Genomic DNA, 19,037 nt, shown 5'->3' on the forward strand with positions numbered 1-19,037 from the left:
GAGGATATGACCTAGTGGTAGGTTGCTTGCCTTGCATACATGAAGCCCTGGGTTCGATTCCTCAGCACCATATATATAGAAAAAACCGGAAGGGGTGCCATGGCTCAAATGGGAGAGTGCTAGCCTTGAGCAAAAAGAAGTCAGGGACAGTACTTAGGCCCCGAGTTCAAGCCCCAGGACTGGGGAAAAAAAAAAGTCTACTGAATAAACTAGGCACTGGTGGCTCATGCCTAGAGTCCTAGGTACTCAGGAGGTTGAGATCTGAGGATAGCAGTTCAAAGTAAGTCCAGGCAGGAAAATCCATTATTAGACTCATCTCCACCAAAAAGTTGGAAAGTAGAGCTGCAGCTTGGGTGGCAGAACACTAACCTTGGGCATAAAAGCTCAGGGAAAGCTCCTAAGCCCTAATTTGAAGCCCTGGAACACACAGAGACACAGATATGCACACAGGCACGCATATGTGCACATACATACACATACATACACACATACGTACACACACACACACAATTCTGTATTTGAGGTGAGCTCTTTACCACTAGGCCATATTCCCAGCACACACACAATTCTGAATAGTGAATAAAATATGTTTTCTTTGTTGGATAATCTTGATTGGTACTTGTTTCAGTTTTTCAGTATTATAGTGACCAACAGGAATCTCTGAGAAGGCTTTTCTCCTTTCATTGTTTCCTTATAATCTGGTTTTCAAAGTAGACGGTTACGCACATTTTCTATTTTATTGATTCACAGTTTTATACATAAAGGCTGAACAGTTTCAATATACTTCCATAATACTTTGTCAAGAGATAAATTCTTCCACATGGTACTTGTGGCTCACACCTGCAATCCTAGCTACTCAGTAGGCTGAGATCTGAGGATCGAGGTTCACAGCCAGCCTGGGCAGGAAAGTATGTGAGACTCTTATCTCCAATTAACCACCAGAAGTGGTGTGTGGCTCAAATGGTTGAGCTAAGAGCTCAGGAACAGTCCCCAGGCTCAGAGTTCAAGCCCCATACAGACAAAATTTTTTTTTTTTTTTGTGAATCCCAAGAATGAAAGTCAGTTGCTTTTTTTGAGACAGGGTTACACTATGGAGCCCAGGCTGACCTTGAACTCATAATCCTCTGTCTTTTGGTGTTGGTGAACTTTGTCCCATAAGGGAAGGCTGGTCTTCAATATGGTGGTATAGAACCTTTAGAATGTGGGGCTTAGTGGCAAGTATTTAAATTAGTAAGGGTGTTAATATAGTTCTTACGGGATATCCAAAAGACTGGATTATCATAAAAAGAGCAAGACTGGTGTCCTGTCTTGATGTGTGATCTTGCCCTTTCACATGTGTTGTCTGTCATGGTGTGTCTCACCTAAGATGAAACCTCCCAAATGAAAGAGCTAAATAAACCTCTTTTCTTTACAAAGCTAAAGGTATTTTGTTATAGCAGCAGCAAATGGACTAATACAGAGCAAAGCAATTGGCCAGTATGAGGATCATCAGGAAAATTTTCTTCCCTTAGTCTATTTGTCTATACCATTATGTGTGTGTACATGTGTTTATACACAGGCATGTGTGCACAGGTGTGTGTTTTGCTAAGGACTGGACCCAGAGCTTCAAGCATATTAGGCAAATGCTCTATTCTATTTTTTCTGTATTACAGAAATCTTCAAATATACAAAAAGTACAGAAAACAAAGAGCTTAAAGATGTAACTCTAAAACTGCCCTACTATATATATATATGCTTGTTACCAGTAGACTCTTTTTTTATTATTAAAGCAAATCCAAGGCAATCTATTTTATTTCAATAAGATTGAAATCTTTATGTGATCTTAGACTTGATAACACAGCAACTTTCAAAGTCTTTAGCATCAGCAAGTTTAAAGTTTCTTCTAGCTTATTCCAAAAGATCAGCATGGATGACATATTTTCCAGGTATGTTAATTTACTGAAAAGTATTTCCATGTCTTTATAGTCAAAGTTTATGGTTAAATTCACAGATTACTCCTCAATTTCTAGTTCTTTTTGTCAAAGCAAACTCCAATCTCAAGTTAACTTAGTGGAATTTAGGAACACAGACATGGAGCCAGGAGTAGTGATGCAAACCTACAATCCTATCACTTGGGAGGCTAAGGCAGGAGGATTATGAATTGGGGCCAGACTGGGCAACAGTAAGACCTTCTCTCAAAAACAAAACAACAAACCCTACAAAACAAAAAACCAAAATATATAGAAATGGCATAGCTTAACATTCATAAATTATTCCATAGATTTATTTTATTTTTGCCAGTCCTGGGGCTTAGACTCAGGGCCTGCACACGGTCCTTAGCTTCTTTTTGCTCAAGGCTAGCACTCTACCACTTGAGCCTCAGCACCACTTGCGGCTTTTTCTGTTTATAGGGTGCTGAGGCAAGAATTCAGGGCTTCATGCATGCAAGGCAAGCACTCTATCACTAAGCCACGTTCCCAGCCCCTATACTATAGATCTTAAAAGCAAAACAAAACTTGTGAGGATAGTAGTAGTCTAAAATCCTACACCCAATTTACAATCTAACACTGAAAAGGCAGGCCTTTTGATGAGATGTCAAAACAACTACACTACTCTAGGGGCTGGGGATATAGCCTAGTGGCAAGAGTGCCTGCCTCGGATACACGAGGCCCTAGGTTCGATTCCCCAGCACCACATATACAGAAAACGGCCAGAAGCGGCGCTGTGGCTCAAGTGGCAGAGTGCTAGCCTTGAGCGGGAAGAAGCCAGGGACAGTGCTCAGGCCCTGAATCCAAGGTCCAGGACTGGCAAAAAAAAACAACTACACTACTCTAGATCAAAAGAAAACAAAAATAAGCTAAGAGTCTTCAAATACTTTATAATAGAAAAACATTTCTTATTTCTTTTTTTAAGAACACAGTGACTATAAAAATCAGTTGCCATGAATTCTACTCACTAGTGAGAAGCAGTGACTAAACGACAAGTACCTTCCTCGCAAATGTGTCAAAAAGCTTTGTGATCACTTACAGCTCTCACTCTGAGAAGATGTGAGATGACAGATTGGAGTTCATCACTGTAGTGCTTTAGTTCAATAAATCTCCTGAAACAGGAAACAAATAAAACGTCATTTTTTTTTATGACAAGCAGTCAAATAATAGTTCCTGAGAATAATAACCATCAACATTTAAAAACCAACATAATCATCAAAAACTTTTAGATAAAACCATTTTTGACATTTCAAAAGCCCGCCCCCTCCAGAAAAGATGCCATATTACACAATGAAAACAATGGGATTGAGGTAGAGATCAAATTAACTGCTATGAAAAATTACTTTACCAAAAGGAAACAAATTTGTGGCACTAATAAAAACTTATGGTGCCAACCATAAATCATGGTCTAATTTCAATTTTCAATGGCCTAGTGGCAAGAGCGCTTGCCTCGTATACTTGAAGCCCTGGGTTCGATTCCCCAGCACCACATATACAGAAAATGGCCAGAAGTGGCACTGTGACTCAAGTGGCAGAGTGCTAGCCTTGAGCAAAGAGAAGCCAGGGACAGTGCTCAGGCCCTGAGTCCAAGGCCCAGGACTGGCAAAAAATAAATAAATAAATAAATAAATAAATAATAATTTCAATTTTCCATTTCAGTGTTTCCAGTCTGTATAAAGACCTGAAGCTCTCTCTCTGTAGCTGTCACTCTCCAAATGACCTTCACAGACAAACCAAAAGCCATGAGAATGACTCCCATTTCTACCTCCTGCCAATCAGTTTAAGAACTTTCCCAGATCTACATATTTCTTCCTTTTCTCTAGGAATCATTTCCCATCCTGCTCTAGATTCAATTCTAGCTATACCTCATACTCCAATTTCCTAACTGCCCCTCCCCCCATTACTCTTTCTGGACAAACTGATTCCATCTCTCTTAGATTAGAATATTCTCTCCTCTATCCCTATCCTTGATAACACACCCAACACCTCTCAAAACCCACTTTTACAACCATACTTTCACACTTTTCACTACTAATAGTTACCTGACTGAAATAAGCACTTCACTTCTTGGCCTGTTGGAATCTGTCTTTACCCTCTGTACTACAGTGGAGAAGGAATATTCCTGACAAAGTTACCAACTATTTTTATTTTGCCAAAATCTAACAATGTATTATAGTTCTTGGCAATGGCATCACTGTAACATCAATGTTACTTTCTATGGTCTTCCTTTAAATCTTCATTCCCTTCTGAAGTTTCCCTTGTAATATTCATTTCCTTTACCTCTCTCTAACATCTTCTACTTGAGCATATAAAGAATTCCCAAAATGTGTGTTAAAATTACTACTGAGGTTTCTGAGTAGGAGAAGAGTGAATAGCCTTACACAGAAGGCTAACTGGCATTCAGGATCTGCATGTGTAACAAGCTCACCACAGGATTCAACTGCTGGTAACTCTACGATTACACTTTGGGAAACATCCTTCCAGGGTTGGTATTCCTTACAGTTAAGTCCTAGGTTTCAGCCATCTTGCTCCTAACTCCAGATCTATAAATTTAACTTATTAATGGAGATTTGTACTTGCTTACAGATCTGAAGCTCACCCTAAATGTCTCTTCCATTCCCAAATCTCTTTCTCCTATACTCCATAGCACTATAAAGAATGAAACCTGAGTGCAATCTGTAGTTTCTTCTCTTTCCTTTACTCCACACCTTCTACCAACCATCCAGTCTAACAATTGTACCTCCTTTTTTTTGTTTGTTTTTTTTTTGCCATTCCTGGGGCTTGAACTCAGGGCCTGAGCACTGTCCCTGGCTTCTTTTTGCTCAAGGCTAGCCCTCTTCCACTTGAGCCACAGTGCCACTTCTGGCTTTTTCTATATATGTGGTGCTGAGGAATTGAACCCAGGGATTCATGTATGCAAGGCAAGCAAGCACTCTACCACTAGGCCACATTCCTAGCCCTGTACCTCCTTAAAATTGCCCAATTCACTTCCATTTCTCTGGCCTGTCTGCCAATACCTAACATTAGCACTATCACTTCTTTCCTGGAAGTCTGCTTCTGTCCTCCCAACTGGATCCTTGGAGCACCACCACACTACTCTCATCTACTGTCTACTGTGCTTGGACGATCTTCCTAAAGTCCAAATTACTTAAACACATTTCTTTCTGCTGCAAAGGCTAGCGAGCCTGACACTAGTGTCCACAGTCCTTAAAGTGGCTTAGACATGTAGTTACTGTGAAGGACCTAGCTGCAAAGATGGGGCATTGGATATTTCAAAAACACTTAACCTACATTAGCTTTATTCTCTGTAGGCAGTGTTCTTCATCTAGGACAAGAGTAAAGAGACTGGTGAGTCAGGCTATCACTGTATTGAAAAACCATATCTAATCTCCCTTTTTATACCCCAGATGAAAGGCAGAAGCCATGCTCTTCAATTTTGCTTACATTTGTGGGATAAAACTCTCAAGGGATATAAACCTAACAACAAATGAGGTATTAAACTCTGGAGAGATAGGTGGAAATGGAGAGACAGGGATAAGAGCGAGATTTTTCATTTTGTAAACTTCCCTTATTTATCAATCTATACATATATTTGATTAGCTATGAAAATGTATTTCCTAGTCAAACAATTTCTTAAACATCTAAATAGCACTTACCTAACACGTACAAGGCCCTAGATTCAATCCTCAGTCTAGCATAATATAAAATATCTAAATAATATTAAAAAGAAATATAAAGCAGGGTGCCGGTGGCTCAAGTCTGTAATCAGCTACTCAGAAGGCTGAGATCTGAGGATCAAGGTTCAAAGTCAGCCCAGGCAGGAAAGTCTATGAGACTCTTATCTCCAATTAATCAACAGAAAACCCGAAGTGGCCCTGTGGCTCAAGTGGGAGGGCACTAGCCTTGAGCTGAAGAGCTCAAGGACAGAGCCCAAGCCCAGAGTTCAAGCCGCCTCCTTCTTTCTTTTTCTTTTTCCTCTTCCTCCTCCCTCGTCACCCTCCTCTTCTTCCTTCTTCCTTTTCCTTTTTCTCCTCTTCCTCTTACTTCTTTTTCCCTCTTCTTCTTCTTTTGGGGGGAAGCACTGAGGTTTCAATTCAGACTCAGACTTAGCTAGACCGGTATTGGAGCAACGTCCTCAGTCCTCCATGTTCTATTTTTCCTTTTTTTACTTGCTTGTGGTCATCTCTCCCTTTAAACCCAGACAAGGGCCTCTCCTAGTCAATTCATATTCATTATTCAAGACTTATCCTTAAAAAGAACCTCCAACAAGGCTTTTTCCTGAATGCTTCTCTTTAATCTCAGCTCAAAGGCACAAACAGTTTAGGATCCAACTATTGTCTGTTTCATACTGTTTTCAGATTTTCCTATGGCTTTTGTTTCTTCCATCCTGCTACACTGAAAGTTTTTAAAGTGTATAGTCTCTTATGCATCTGTAAAACTGGGACAATTAGCTATTACCTGAAATCAAGCCCTAAAAGAAAAGGAACTCAATAAATATTTATTCTCTGTATCCATACTTGTTGCTCTCAAACTCAGCATAAAAGTGATACAAGCTGGGAATATGGCCTAGTGGTATAGAGTGCTTGTGTTGTATACATGAAGCCTTAGGCTTGATTCCCCAGCACTACATATATAGAAAAAGCCAGAAGTGGCGCTGTGGTTCAAGTGGCAGAGTGCTAGCCTTGAGCAAAAAGAAGCCAGGGATAGTGCTCAGGCCCTGAGTTCAAGGCCCAGGACTGGCCAAAAAAAAAAAAAAAAAGTGATATAACCGGAAAGTTTGGAAACTTAAGGAATAACCCAAGCAATGATAATTTTATTTATTTATTTTTGTCAGTCCTGAGTCTTGAACTCAGGGCCTGGGTGCTGACCCTGAGCTCTTGCTCAAGGTTACCACTCTACCATTTAGAGACACAGCTCTACTTCAGGTTTTCTGGTGGTTCATTAAAGATAAGAGTCTCAGGGAGGGGCTGGGGATATGGCCTAGTGGCAAGAGAGCTTGCCTCATATACATGAGGCCCTGGGTTCGATTCCCCAGCACCACATATACAGAAAACGGCCAGGAGTGGCACTGTGGCTCAAGTGGCAGAGTGCTATCCTTGAGCAAAAAAAGGAAGCCAGGGACAGTGCTCAGGCCCTGAGTCCAAGGCCCAGGACTGGCCAAAAAAAAAAGAGTCTCAGGGACTTTTCTGCTGGGGCTGTCTTCACAACTGTGATCCTCAGATCTGAGCCTCCTCAGTATCTAGGACTACAGGCCTGGACCACTATCACCGCCCAGCCCCAAATTATAACGTTTAGTATCTGACTGTGAAGCCTGGCTTTCTTTTAAAAGAAGAAAACAATAATTCTAAACTTGATTTAATGAAAGTCATAGTTTTCTTTCTTTTGATTAAGTGATAACTAAAAACAACAGTAATTGAAACTTCTACTGAACAACAAACAGAGCATGAGTTAGGAGAGGTTAGCACTGCTTATTTTACAAGAAACAGATTTTAAAGTAACAATGTAAATAATATATTACTTCTTAAATCTGGTTGGTCTAGACGTCATTTTGATGGGTTTAGTATATTTGCAACAAAATATGTCAGCCTCAGGCACATCTCTTCTAAGAAAAATACACCATCAGCTTGGGAAATTAAGAGAAGTGTAAAAAGGAGGGAAGTCTCCACCATCACCATCTTTCACTGCAATGTGCACACTTGGAGAAAAAAGAGGGCTCATCGTGGGATTTGAAACTGGGACCCTTTCTTACCCTAACAGAATCATACTCCTAGGCCAACAAGCCACCCCAACTCTTGGTCTTCTGCTATCATAAAGGTATATACTACTCCACCAGAGACCAATAAAAAACAACATAGAACTCATGAAAGCCCTGAATAATGTTAAGCTGCAGCTCCAGGAAAAGGCCAGAAGCTATGATGAGCTGGAGGAAGAGAACCCTGAGCTGCAGGAGAGGCTGGAAGTGCTCCTGACACAGAAGACCGACATGAAGATGGAAATTCACAAGTTTCAATAAGCACTAGTGGAGCGGGCAGAGTTGGAAAGACAACTGCACAACATGAAAGAGTTGGTGACAACATTACAGTTGGCGAGAGACAACTTTGCCAAAGACCTGAGGGTGGAGAGCTCCAGGTGGCAAGAGAAGGTCCAGGATCTCGTAGAGCAGATGAGCCAACTGAGAGAGGGAAAGAGCAAGGGGTGAGGCAGGTGTTGGACCTAGAAAGCGAGCTGGTGGAATTGAGATAACAGCTGGCGGAGCTGGCGCCTCTGCAGCCCCCTGCAGGGCCATCTCAGGCTGAACAGCAGCTGCAGGCCCAGTCTTCCAGTTACAGAAGGAGCCCAAGAACCAGGAGGAGCAACTTCACAGCCAGGAAGAGGAAAACCAGAGCCTTGGTTTCCAGAACCTGCAGCAGCAGCAACAGCTGGAGAAGAAGGACGAGGAATGGGATCAGCATGTCCATCCTCAAGACAATGGAAAGGGAACATGAGATTGTGAGATGACACTCTTGCACAACAAGAGCTGAAAGATCAGCTGGCCCTGCTGCAGGATGCCTGCCACAGGCTGAGTGGTGAGAAGAAGGAGCTCGCCAGTGTCCTGCACTCAGAGCAGCAGGCAAAGAAACATCTGCAGGAGGGGCTGGGAATGTGGCCTAGTGGTACAGTGCTTGCCTAGCATGCATGAAGCCCTGGGTTCAATTCTGCAGCACAACATAATCAGAAAAGGCTGGAAGTGGTACTGTGGCTCAAGTGGCAGAGTGCTATCCTTGAGCAAAAAAGAAGCCAGGGACAGTGCTCAGACCCTGAGTTCAAGCCCCAGGACAAGCAAGCAAGCAAGCAAGCAAGAAAGAAAGATCTGCTGGAGAAACTGGACCAGTTAGAGAAGTTACAAGAATGGAAAAAGGTGGCTGAGTTAAAGAGCCAAACACCTCAAAATTTGCAGGAGCTGCATGATCAGTACCTGGCCTAGCTGCATGAACTCAGAGCCACCTGTGAACCTTACATGACCTCCAGTCAGTAGCTGATCTCAGAGAAGGAGGCCTTGCAGCAGCACCTGCTGAGACAGACTCAGCTGCAGGAGCAGCTTAGCAAATGAAGGTGCAGAGCAAGTTGGGGTACCAGATGGTGCCTCAAAAACTACAGGACAGGGCTGGGAATATGGCCTAGTGGTAGAGCGCTTTGCCTTGTATACATGAAACCCTGGGTTCGATCCTCAGCACCACATATATAGAAAAAGGCCAGAAGTGGCGTTGTGGCTCAAGTGGTAGAGTGCTAGCCTTGAGCAGAAAGAAGCCAGGGACAGTGCTCAGGCCCTGAGTTCAAGTCCCAGGACTGGCAAAAAGAAAAAACTTACAGGACACATCAAAGTACCTGGAAGAAACAAGACAGGAGAATGAGCAGCTGTGGGCCCAGCAGAGGTTCTTGGTTTTTCCTCAGGAAGGTGAAGGCCTGAGCAAAGAAAGGGGTAAGGAGGTAACTCTCCCTGATCTGACTGTCCCTGAGGACATAGACAACCCACAAATGTGGGATTTTTACCTTCACGTGCTATCAGTAGGTGAATCAAAGAAGGTGAAGCTCAGCCGGCAGCTGCAGGAGCAGCAGGCCCGCTGCAGGTGCCTGGCCAACCTGGCAGCCCAGTGCAGACAAAGCTGGAGCATCAGGCGCTCTTCCCCAAGAGCTGGAACCATGGAAAGTCTGGGGACAGGAAGCAGGACACACAGGTGGCCAAGAAGCTGAAAGTCTGCTTCATCCACAACCTGCCTGACAAGGTGGATTTCGACAGTCACGTGGGTGACCTCCAACATCAATGCAGCCAGGTATCAGAGCACATCAGGACCACTGAAGAGTCCATAGTTTTCTGTAAAGAACAGATAGAAGTCCTGGATGAGCTGTATCAGGAGAAAGATGAGTGTGTCAACCAGCTGTCCCAAGAGAAGAGGAAGGAGGAGGAGCTGCAGGAGTGCTGTTGCGCCTTGCAGGTGAAGGCATACAGTGCCAGGGCGAGAAGCTGGCAGACACCAGACTCCTGCTGCCGATGCCATTTCAGACCTGTGGAGGCCCAAGGAGATGGAAGTCAGGGAAGAGCAAAAAGGTTTTGAAGGAGCATGCCCAAGGAGAAGCTTGACATGCCTCGCACCCTAGACAACCCCACCACAGAGCAGACTGTGCCACCGCCCCCCAAGACCCAGCACCAGGAAGAGCTTGCAAGCTTGGACAATGATCCCTCATTCCCTTTCTTCTCCAGACTGATACAGATGATGAGTAGGAGATAATTACCATCTAAAGACCTGGAAGGCACCTCCTAGAGAAGCGGGCTCCTGTCTTCTTTGACATACTTTGGGATATGGCAGCTGGGTGGCATTCTCTCAGGCCGTGTTACAATGAGAGGTCGGAAGGGAACTGGAGGCCAGACAGGGCAGAGGCTGCTGGGAGGAGGTCCAAACTCTAGGGACACCTAATATTCCATTGGTTGTTAGCAAAGGGGCTGTGTGATGTTTATTGTTAAGAATAAATTCTTCACAAAAGAAGATCGGGAGTGGGCTGGGAATATGGCCTAGTGGCAAGAGTGCTTGCCTCCTATACATGAAGCCCTAGGTTCAATTCCCCAGTACCACATATATAGAAAACGGCCAGAAGTGGTGCTGTGGCTCAAGTGGCAGAGTGCTAGCCTTGAGCAAAAAGAAGCCAGGGACAGTGCTCAGGTCCTGAGTCTAAGCCCAGGACTGGCAAAAAAAAAAAAGAAGATTGGGAGTGATAGAATAGTTTTATTTTAGCATAATGTGTTAGTGATGCTCTTTTATAAATTACTTCCATATTAGCATACTCATTATATTATTTTCTGATATATTCTTATACTGATTTATAGAGGAATTTTCATAATTCTTTTGATTTTTTTTTAGGGAAAATTTTATATTTCCTCAAATGAGTTACTCCACTATTTAACATTATATGTTGGTACATTCATGTATTTTTAATATTCTACAGCAGCAACACTGAATTTTCTTGCTTGTATTTTAATATACTACAATGGTAGTACACTGAGGTGAAGAAATAGTACAAAGGTTACTACACCTGACAGTTTGGGGAAAAAAGGAAATAATATTAATAAACAAATGGAGGTGTCCTGTAGTGGAAAAAACATACACCAAAAAAGAACAGAAATATAATGGAGAATAATATAATACACAATTATAGAACATCTATAATGAGAATGTCAAGTGTCTCAATTTTTTATTTATGAATTGTTCAAGTGATGTGACATAGTGTTCAGTGAATCAAATAAAATATTAAAAGTCAAAAAAAGAAAAATATACCATTATTGCAAGGCAAAGGCATTTACAAAGCATAGGCCACACACAAGTAGAAGCTCTCGGTCTTCTAGCTGCTTTTAACAGCTGAGTTTGGGGACAGATAAACATGCAAGAAAAAAAAAATGAGGAGCTGGGGACATGGCCTAGTGGCTAAAGAGCTGGGTTCAATTCCCCAGCACCACATATACAGAAAATGGCCAGAAGTGGCGCTGTGGCTCAAGTGGCAGAGTGCTAGCCTTGAGCAAAAAGGATGCCAGGGACAGTGCTCAGGCCCTGAGTCCAAGGCCCAGGACTGGCCAAAAAAAAAAAAAAACAAAAACATGAGCCAGGCACCTGTAATCCTAGCAACTCAGGAGGCTGAGATCTGAGGATAGTGGTTCAAAGCTAGCCCGGGCAGGAAAGTCTGTGAGACTCTTATCTCCAATAAACTACTATGAAAAAGCCAGAAGTGGCACTGTAGCTAAAGTGGTAGAGTGCTTGCCTTAAACCAAAAAGCTCAGGGACAGTGCTGAGGCACTGAGTTCAAGCCCCAGGATTGGGGGTAATATGTACCTATCCATCCATCCATCCACCCATCCATTGCCACCAGCAAGAGTAAGATTTTTTTTTTTTTTTTTTTGGCCAGTCCTGGGCCTTGGACTCAGGGCCTCAGCACTGTCCCTGGCTTCTTTTATTTTTTTTATTTTTGGCTCAAGACTAGCACTCTGCCACTTGTACCACAGCACCACGTCTGGCCTTTTTTTTTTTTTTTTTAATATATGTGATGCTGAGGAATCGAACCCAGGGCTTCCTGTATAGGAGGCAAGCACTCTTGCCACTAGGCCATATTCCCAGCCCAAGAGTAAGATTTTTTATGTATACTATCTTTCCTTTTTGTTTTGTTTTGTTTTTTGCCAATCCTGGGGCTTGAACTCAGGTCCTGAGCACTATCCTTGACTTCTTTCTGCTCAAGGCTAGCACTCTACCACTTGAGCCACAGCGCCACTTCCAGCTTTTTCTATATATGTGGTGCTGAGGAATGGAAACAAGGGCTCTACCACTAAGCCATATTCCCAGCCCCACTATCTTTCCTTTTTTTCCCCAGTGACCAGGACTCAAAATCAGTACCTGAGGTTTCACTAACTGTCTAGCAGTCTACCAACTGAGCCACACCTCCAAACCCTGTATATCTTAATAGTGCTATTAATCATAATCTATTGAGCCAGTTAGACCTAGTACAAAGATTCTATATACTAAGAATCTAGTATAGGGGCTGGGAATATGGCCTAGTGGCAAGAGTGCTTGCCTCGTATACACGAAGCCCTGGGTTCAATTCCCCAGCACCACATATACAGAAAACGGCCAGGAGTGGCGCTGTGGCTCAAGTGGCAGAGTGCTAGCCTTGAGCATAAAGAAGCCAGGGACAGCGCTCAGGCCCTGAGTCCAAGGCCCAGGACTGGCAAAAAAAAGAATCTATTATAGGGGCTGGGGATATGGCCTAGTGGCAAGAGTGCCTGACTTATATACATGAGGCCCTGGGTTTGATTCCCCAGCACCACATATACAGAAAATGGCCAGAAGTGGCGCTGTGGCTCAAGTGGCAGATTGCTAGCTTTGAGCAAAAAGAAGCCAGGGACAGTGCTCAGACCCTGAGTCCAAGCCCCAGGACTGGCCAAAAAAAAAAAAAAAAAAAAAAAAAAAAGAATCTATTATAGCTGGGCACCAGTGGTTTGTGCCTGTAAACTTGGGTACTCAGGAGGCTGAGATCCAAGGATCATGGTTCAAAGGCAGCCAAGACAGGAAAGTCTGAGAGAGTCTTTCTTATCTCCAATTTACCATCAGAAAACTAGAAGCATGGCTCAGAGTGGTAGAGCACTACCTTTGAGTGAAAAAGCTCAGGGACAGCACCCAGGCCCTGAGTTCAAGCCCCATGACTGACAAAAAAAAAAAAAAAGATTCTATTATAAGTCAGGGGCCAATGACTTCCTCCTGTGATCTCAGCTACTCAAGGGGCTGATATCAGGATCAGGCAGTAAAGTCAATGACAATCTTATCTCTAACTAACCACAAAAAAGCTGGGAGAAGAGCCGTGGCTCAAGTAGTAGAGTGCCAACCTTCAGTGAAAAAGCTTAAGGGCCGTGCCCTAGCCTGAGTGCAAGCCACAATACTGGCGCGCACACATACACATGCACACACACACACACACACACAATCTATTGTAACAGTGACCAATGTAGATAATTCTCTTTTTAAGAATTTAAGACAATTTTTACAGCTAATTTTAGAGATACTTTAAGAAGAATATAAAGGCAAAAACTGCCTTGGTAATATCTTATGATATTACTCTTAAAATTCTATACAAAATATGCATAGTAAAAAAGCAAATCAGATAACCTCAGAAGATCATAAAATAAAAATTTCAGTTGATAAAATATTTAATGAAAATATTAACAAAAGGTTAATATTAAAGTATCAATAAAAGAGAACAGTGCCAACTTGAACCTCTTATACATGTACACCCACCAAATTCAAAAACTTAGCTTAAGTTTTCCAAAGCATTCATTGAAGATGACTGATAATTTTAGTTCTTAATCAACCGAATACCTTAGATGCCTTGCCTGACAATATTTATAAAAACCTCAGTGAGAACTTAAATACAAATTACCTAGTAAATGAAGGTCATGTGAAAGACTACCTCTACTATGAGATATGACATTCTTATAAAGGAAAAACTGTGGAAGCAGTAAACAGATCAATGATGGTTGTAGCTGAGAGGACAGGATGAACAGGTGGAGCATAGAGGGGTTTTAGACAACAAAACTATTTTTGTAAAGTACAAGAAGAGTGGACACATTTCATTCCAAAACTGCAAAATGTCCAACAAGAGGGAACTGTAACACACAGGATGAGCTTTGAGTAATAATGCTATGTCAATATACAGTTTATTGAGTGTAATAGATTCAGCACTCTGGTCTGGGATGTGGATAGAAGGGGAAGTTGTGAAGGAGAAGAGGAAAAGAAAGGTTACAGAATTCTGCTTCCTACTTAGTTCTGCTGTGAACTTAAAACTGCTCTAAAACTAAAGCCTATTATAAAATGCAACCGAACAGAACAATGGTTACCATCACAACTTCATAATTACCAAAACTTTAAATATTCATTTATACTGGGCCTGGTGACACCTATCTTTAATTCCAGCACTCAGTAGGTTGAGGCAGGAGTATTATGAGTTTGAGGCCAGCCTGGATTACATAGTAAGATGTTGCTGGGAATATGGCCTAGTGGTAGAGTGCTTGCGTCATATACATGAAGCCCTGGGTTCGATTCCTCAGCACCACATATATAGAAAAAAACTGGAAGTGGAGCTGTGGCTCAAGAGGTAGAGTGCTAGCCTTGAGCAAAAAGAAGCCAGGGACAGTGCTCAGGTCCTGAGTCCACACCCCAGGACTGGCAACAAAAACAAAACAAAAAAAAGTTTTTATATTCATTCTATATTCAAAACCCATAGTGAAAATCAAGATGCTGAGGACATAGCTCAGTGACAAGAGCACTGCCCAGTATGTGAGAGGTAGTAGGGAGGGGATCTGAGACATTATTGTTAATATGTAACAGTTCATAAAGTCAGGCATGACAGATCATCAAAATGTACAAAATTAGCTTTTGTTTGATAAGCAATTATACCACTGGAAAATGTTTAAAAACCTATGCAAATTTGGTCCCTGGAAAAAGAAACGTCTCATCTGTTTAAGCATATTTCTTTTTGGGAGCTGGGGGTGAGGATGTTACTAGGGTTTGAACTCAGGGCCAGTACTTTTTAAGCATGCTGAGCCATGCCTCCAGTCCTGACTATTTACTGTTTTTTTTGTTTTTATCAGCACACATTAGTTGTTTGGAAAAGGAAGATCTCATCCTGACATTTCCAGGCATGTAAACAATGTATCCCTATCAGCCTCATCCCCTCCATCACTCTCCCAATCCCACTCTCCCTTCTGAAAACAATTTCAACAGGTTTCATTGTCCTATGCTCATGCATGCATGTGGCTAAACTATTCAGCCTCACACACCCTCTTTTTGTTTGTTATTTTTTAGATAGGGTCTCACCTTGGTGAGACCTACCTGTGCTAGGCTTCCTGTCCTAGATAGAAAAGCAAGCACTTGTCTCCTCCAGCTCTTCATGGAGAAGAGGTCTCTTGAACTTTTCTGCCTAAGCTGGTCAGGAACTTCAATCTTCTCAATCTAGTAGCTAGGATTGCAGGTGTGAACCACTAGTGTCTGGCCTGTCTAAGCACATTTCTAAGAGAAAACCTCCTTTACCTGGCTTGCTGCCAGTGAAGTGTAATTTTAGCTAGCTGCTCAGAAAGCTGAGATCTAAGGATCTCAACTTGAAGCCAGCACTGGCAGACAAATCTGACAAAGAGTCTTATTTCCAATTAATTGTAAAAAGCCAGAACTGGAGGTGTAGCACAAGTGGTAGAATGTCAGCTGTGAATAGGGAAAACAAAAAATACAGAGGTCCTGGATTGAAGCCTTGGCACCAAAGCAAAACAAAACAAAATTCCACTAACCCAACTAAACTGCTATGTTAAAGGACTATAAAAAGAGCCTAAACTCACCAACAAATTTAGAGAAGTAAAGCCTAAAACTCCAGTATCTAAGGTTTATTCAATGAGTCATTTCTGAATACACTGGCTTCCATACAGAAATGTTCTCACAAACCACCAACTGACAATAGTGATGTCAAGTACTTGTCCTATAATTACATCTCTATGAAATTATTATGCAAGCGTATATTTATCTATCATTTTCTTAGTATACAAAGAAGATTGTTATTATATAGAATATGTAATTTTCTTAAGCTCTGAGCATATTTGACAAGCAAAATGATACAAGAAAAACTACAAAATTAAAATTATTTTCCTCTTTTTTTAACACCTTCAATATTTAATGAATCCTTCTAGGAAAAAGAAGTTTGAATTCTAAAATTTCAAATACTTACAATCTTAAACCCAATTAAGTTGCCAAATTTCAAAATCAGTTTTAGATTCAAAAGATTTATTAAATGTGAATTACTACATAAAATATTTTGCATATAAAGTGCATACATTCAGAAATGAAAAATTAAATAGACTTAAAGGCACCATTCAAAACATTGTAACTGTTATGAAAACAAAACCTTACTTGTCTGGGTTTTTCACTCTGAATGTTGCATTAAGCGCTTTTAACCTGGAGTCTGCCTGGAAAAAATAATTTGTTCACTTAATACAATTACATTTCAGGGTATAAGATTCAAACAGTTCACTTTCTCTTTAGAGTTAAAGCTCAAGTACAGTTTCTTCATATCAATTGTTGCAAACATATCAAATATATCTAAAAAAGAAGGACTTAGTGTTACTTTTGAGCACACCACAAATGTTAGAAATTACAACTGTATATACCAATAATGTGGAAATATCTGCATTAAAATAATTTTATACCACACAAACAAGCTAGATGACATCAAATTACTTTCTAACTAGCAGAAAATGTTATAACAGCTCATCACTTTAACATTTTAACTTATTTCTAGATAACAGTGTATATATTAAACAGTAATTCCACTGCATAAAACATACCTGTACCGTACCCAAATCTTATCCAAAGTTCTCATTTAAAAAGAAAAGAAAGGGGGGCTGGGGATATGGCCTAGTGGCAAGAGTGCTGGCCTTGTATACATGAGGCCCTGGGCTCGATTCCCCAGTACCACATATACAGAAAACGGCCAGAAGTGGCGCTGTGGCTCAAGTGGCAGAGTGCTAGCCTTGAGCAAAAAGAAGCCAGGGACAGTGCTCAGGCCCTGAGTTCAAGGCCCAGGACTGGCCAAAAAAAAGAAAAGAAAGGGGAGCTGGGGTATGGCCTAGTGGCAAGAGTGCTTGCCTCGTATACATGAGGCCCTGGGTTCGATTCCCCAGCACCACATATACAGAAAACGGCCAGAAGTGGCGCTGTGGCTCAAGTGGCAGAGTGCTAGCCTTGAGCAAAAAGAAGCCAGGGACAGTGCTCAGGCCCTGAGTCCAAGGCCCAGAACTGGTAAAAAAAAAAAAAAAAAAAGAAAAAAAGAAAAAAAAAGAAAAGAAAGGGCTGGGAATATGGCCTAGTGGCAAGAGTGCTTGCCTCATATACTGAAGCCCTGGGTTTGATTCCCAAGCACCACATATATAGAAAACGGCCAGAAGTGGCACTGTGGCTCAAGTGGCAGAGTGCTAGCCTTGAGCAAAAAGAAGCCAGGGACAGTGCTCAGGCCCTGAGTCCAAGGCCCAGAACTGGCAAAAAAAAAAAAGAAAAAAAAAGAAAAGAAAGGGCTGGGAATATGGCCTAGTGGCAAGAGTGCTTGCCTCATATACTGAAGCCCTGGGTTCGATTCCCAAGCACCACATATATAGAAAACGGCAAGAAGTGGCACTGTGGCTCAAGTGGCAGAGTGCTAGCCTTGAGCAAAAAGAAGCCAGGGACAGTGCTCAGACCCGGAGTCCAAGGCCCAGGACTGACAAAAAAAAAGGGGGGGGGAGGAGGAGGGGGAGGAGCAGGAGGAGGAGGAGGAGGAAGAGGAGGGAGGAGGGAGGAGGGAGGAGGAGGAGGAGGAGGAGGAGGAGGAGGAGAAGGAGGAGGAGGAGGAGGAGGAGGAGGAGGAGGAGGAGGAGGAGGAGGAGGAGGAGGAATTAAGAAAAAGAAAAAGAGGGTGGGGGAGCTAAGAATGTGGCTTAGTGGTACAGTGCCTAGCATGCATGAAGCCGTGGTTCGATTCCTCAGTACTACATAAACAGAAAAAGCTGGAAGTAGTGCTGTGGTTCAAGTGATAGAGTGCTAGACTTGAGCAAAAGAAACTCAGGGACAGCGCCCCGGCCCTGAGTTCAAGCCCCAGGACTGGCAAAAAAAAAAAAAAGAAAAAGCCAATCAAATAACTTTTCCATCCAAAGTAAAGGAATTACAGTGTCTATTATAAAGTTAGCTCAACTAGGAGTCAGTTTCAAAACATAGTTTGGTTTCAAAAATCTCTACCAGTGGGCTAGAGGTACAGCTCAAGTGGCAGAGCACTTGGCTACCAAGCGTGAGGCCCTGAGTTCAAACCCCAGTACTGCCAAAAAAAGTACCAACTTCAAATTTTGTATTATTCTAGTTTTCAACTTACAATTACAAATACTCTCAAATAATAAAGCAAACAATATAAACTACTAGGACATTCTATATTACTTGACTAAAATAATAAAACCAAATGTAACCAGTATACTCCTCCAAAAGCCCAGTCTCCTAGAACTCCACTTACTCTATTGCTGAGTTTAGGTGATTCTCTTATTTTAAAATCAATATTTTAAATATTTTTGTTCTTTTTTTTTTTTCTTGCCAGTCCTGGGGCTTGAACTCAGGGCCTGAGCGCACTGTCCCTGGCTTCTTTTTGCTCAAGGCTAGCACTCTACCACTTGAGCCACAGCACCACTTCTGGCTTTTTCTATGTATGTGGTGCTGAGGAATCGAACCCAGGGCTTCATGTATACAAGGGGAGTACTTTACCACTAGGCCATATTCCCAGCCCAAGCCCTCCATATTTTATTTCTTACACTTCATGGACAAATGAGCATGTGAACAAATTTGCAAATAAAAGCACCTTCGAATTCAGGGCACCCACTGTATTAGTATTACTGAACAGCCAACAATGTCACAAATGTTAGTGACTTTGGTCATGTGAAAACATGATTCTCTAAAGACGAAAGTTCATTAAAAATGAAAATTCTCATTTCTATCTTTTCTCAAA

The 19,037-nt window shown here is 42.0% G+C and overlaps 1 protein-coding gene across 1 annotated transcript in view; it reads right to left on the minus strand.

Moving 5' to 3' along the window:
* Snx4 (sorting nexin 4) overlaps positions 1 to 19,037 on the minus strand; it is a 54,123-nt gene that overhangs the window by 16,898 nt on the left and 18,188 nt on the right. Inside the window, exons 6-7 of the mRNA XM_048346807.1 lie at positions 16,430 to 16,485; positions 3,007 to 3,079 (exon numbers count right to left, since the gene is read on the minus strand). Of these exons, the coding sequence (XP_048202764.1) occupies positions 3,007 to 3,079; positions 16,430 to 16,485 (129 nt within the window). The remainder of the gene's footprint in view (positions 1 to 3,006; positions 3,080 to 16,429; positions 16,486 to 19,037) is intronic.

The sequence above is a fragment of the Perognathus longimembris genome, chromosome 5, assembly GCF_023159225.1.
Source record: "Perognathus longimembris pacificus isolate PPM17 chromosome 5, ASM2315922v1, whole genome shotgun sequence".
In the NCBI taxonomy this organism is placed as follows: Eukaryota; Metazoa; Chordata; class Mammalia; order Rodentia; family Heteromyidae; genus Perognathus; species Perognathus longimembris.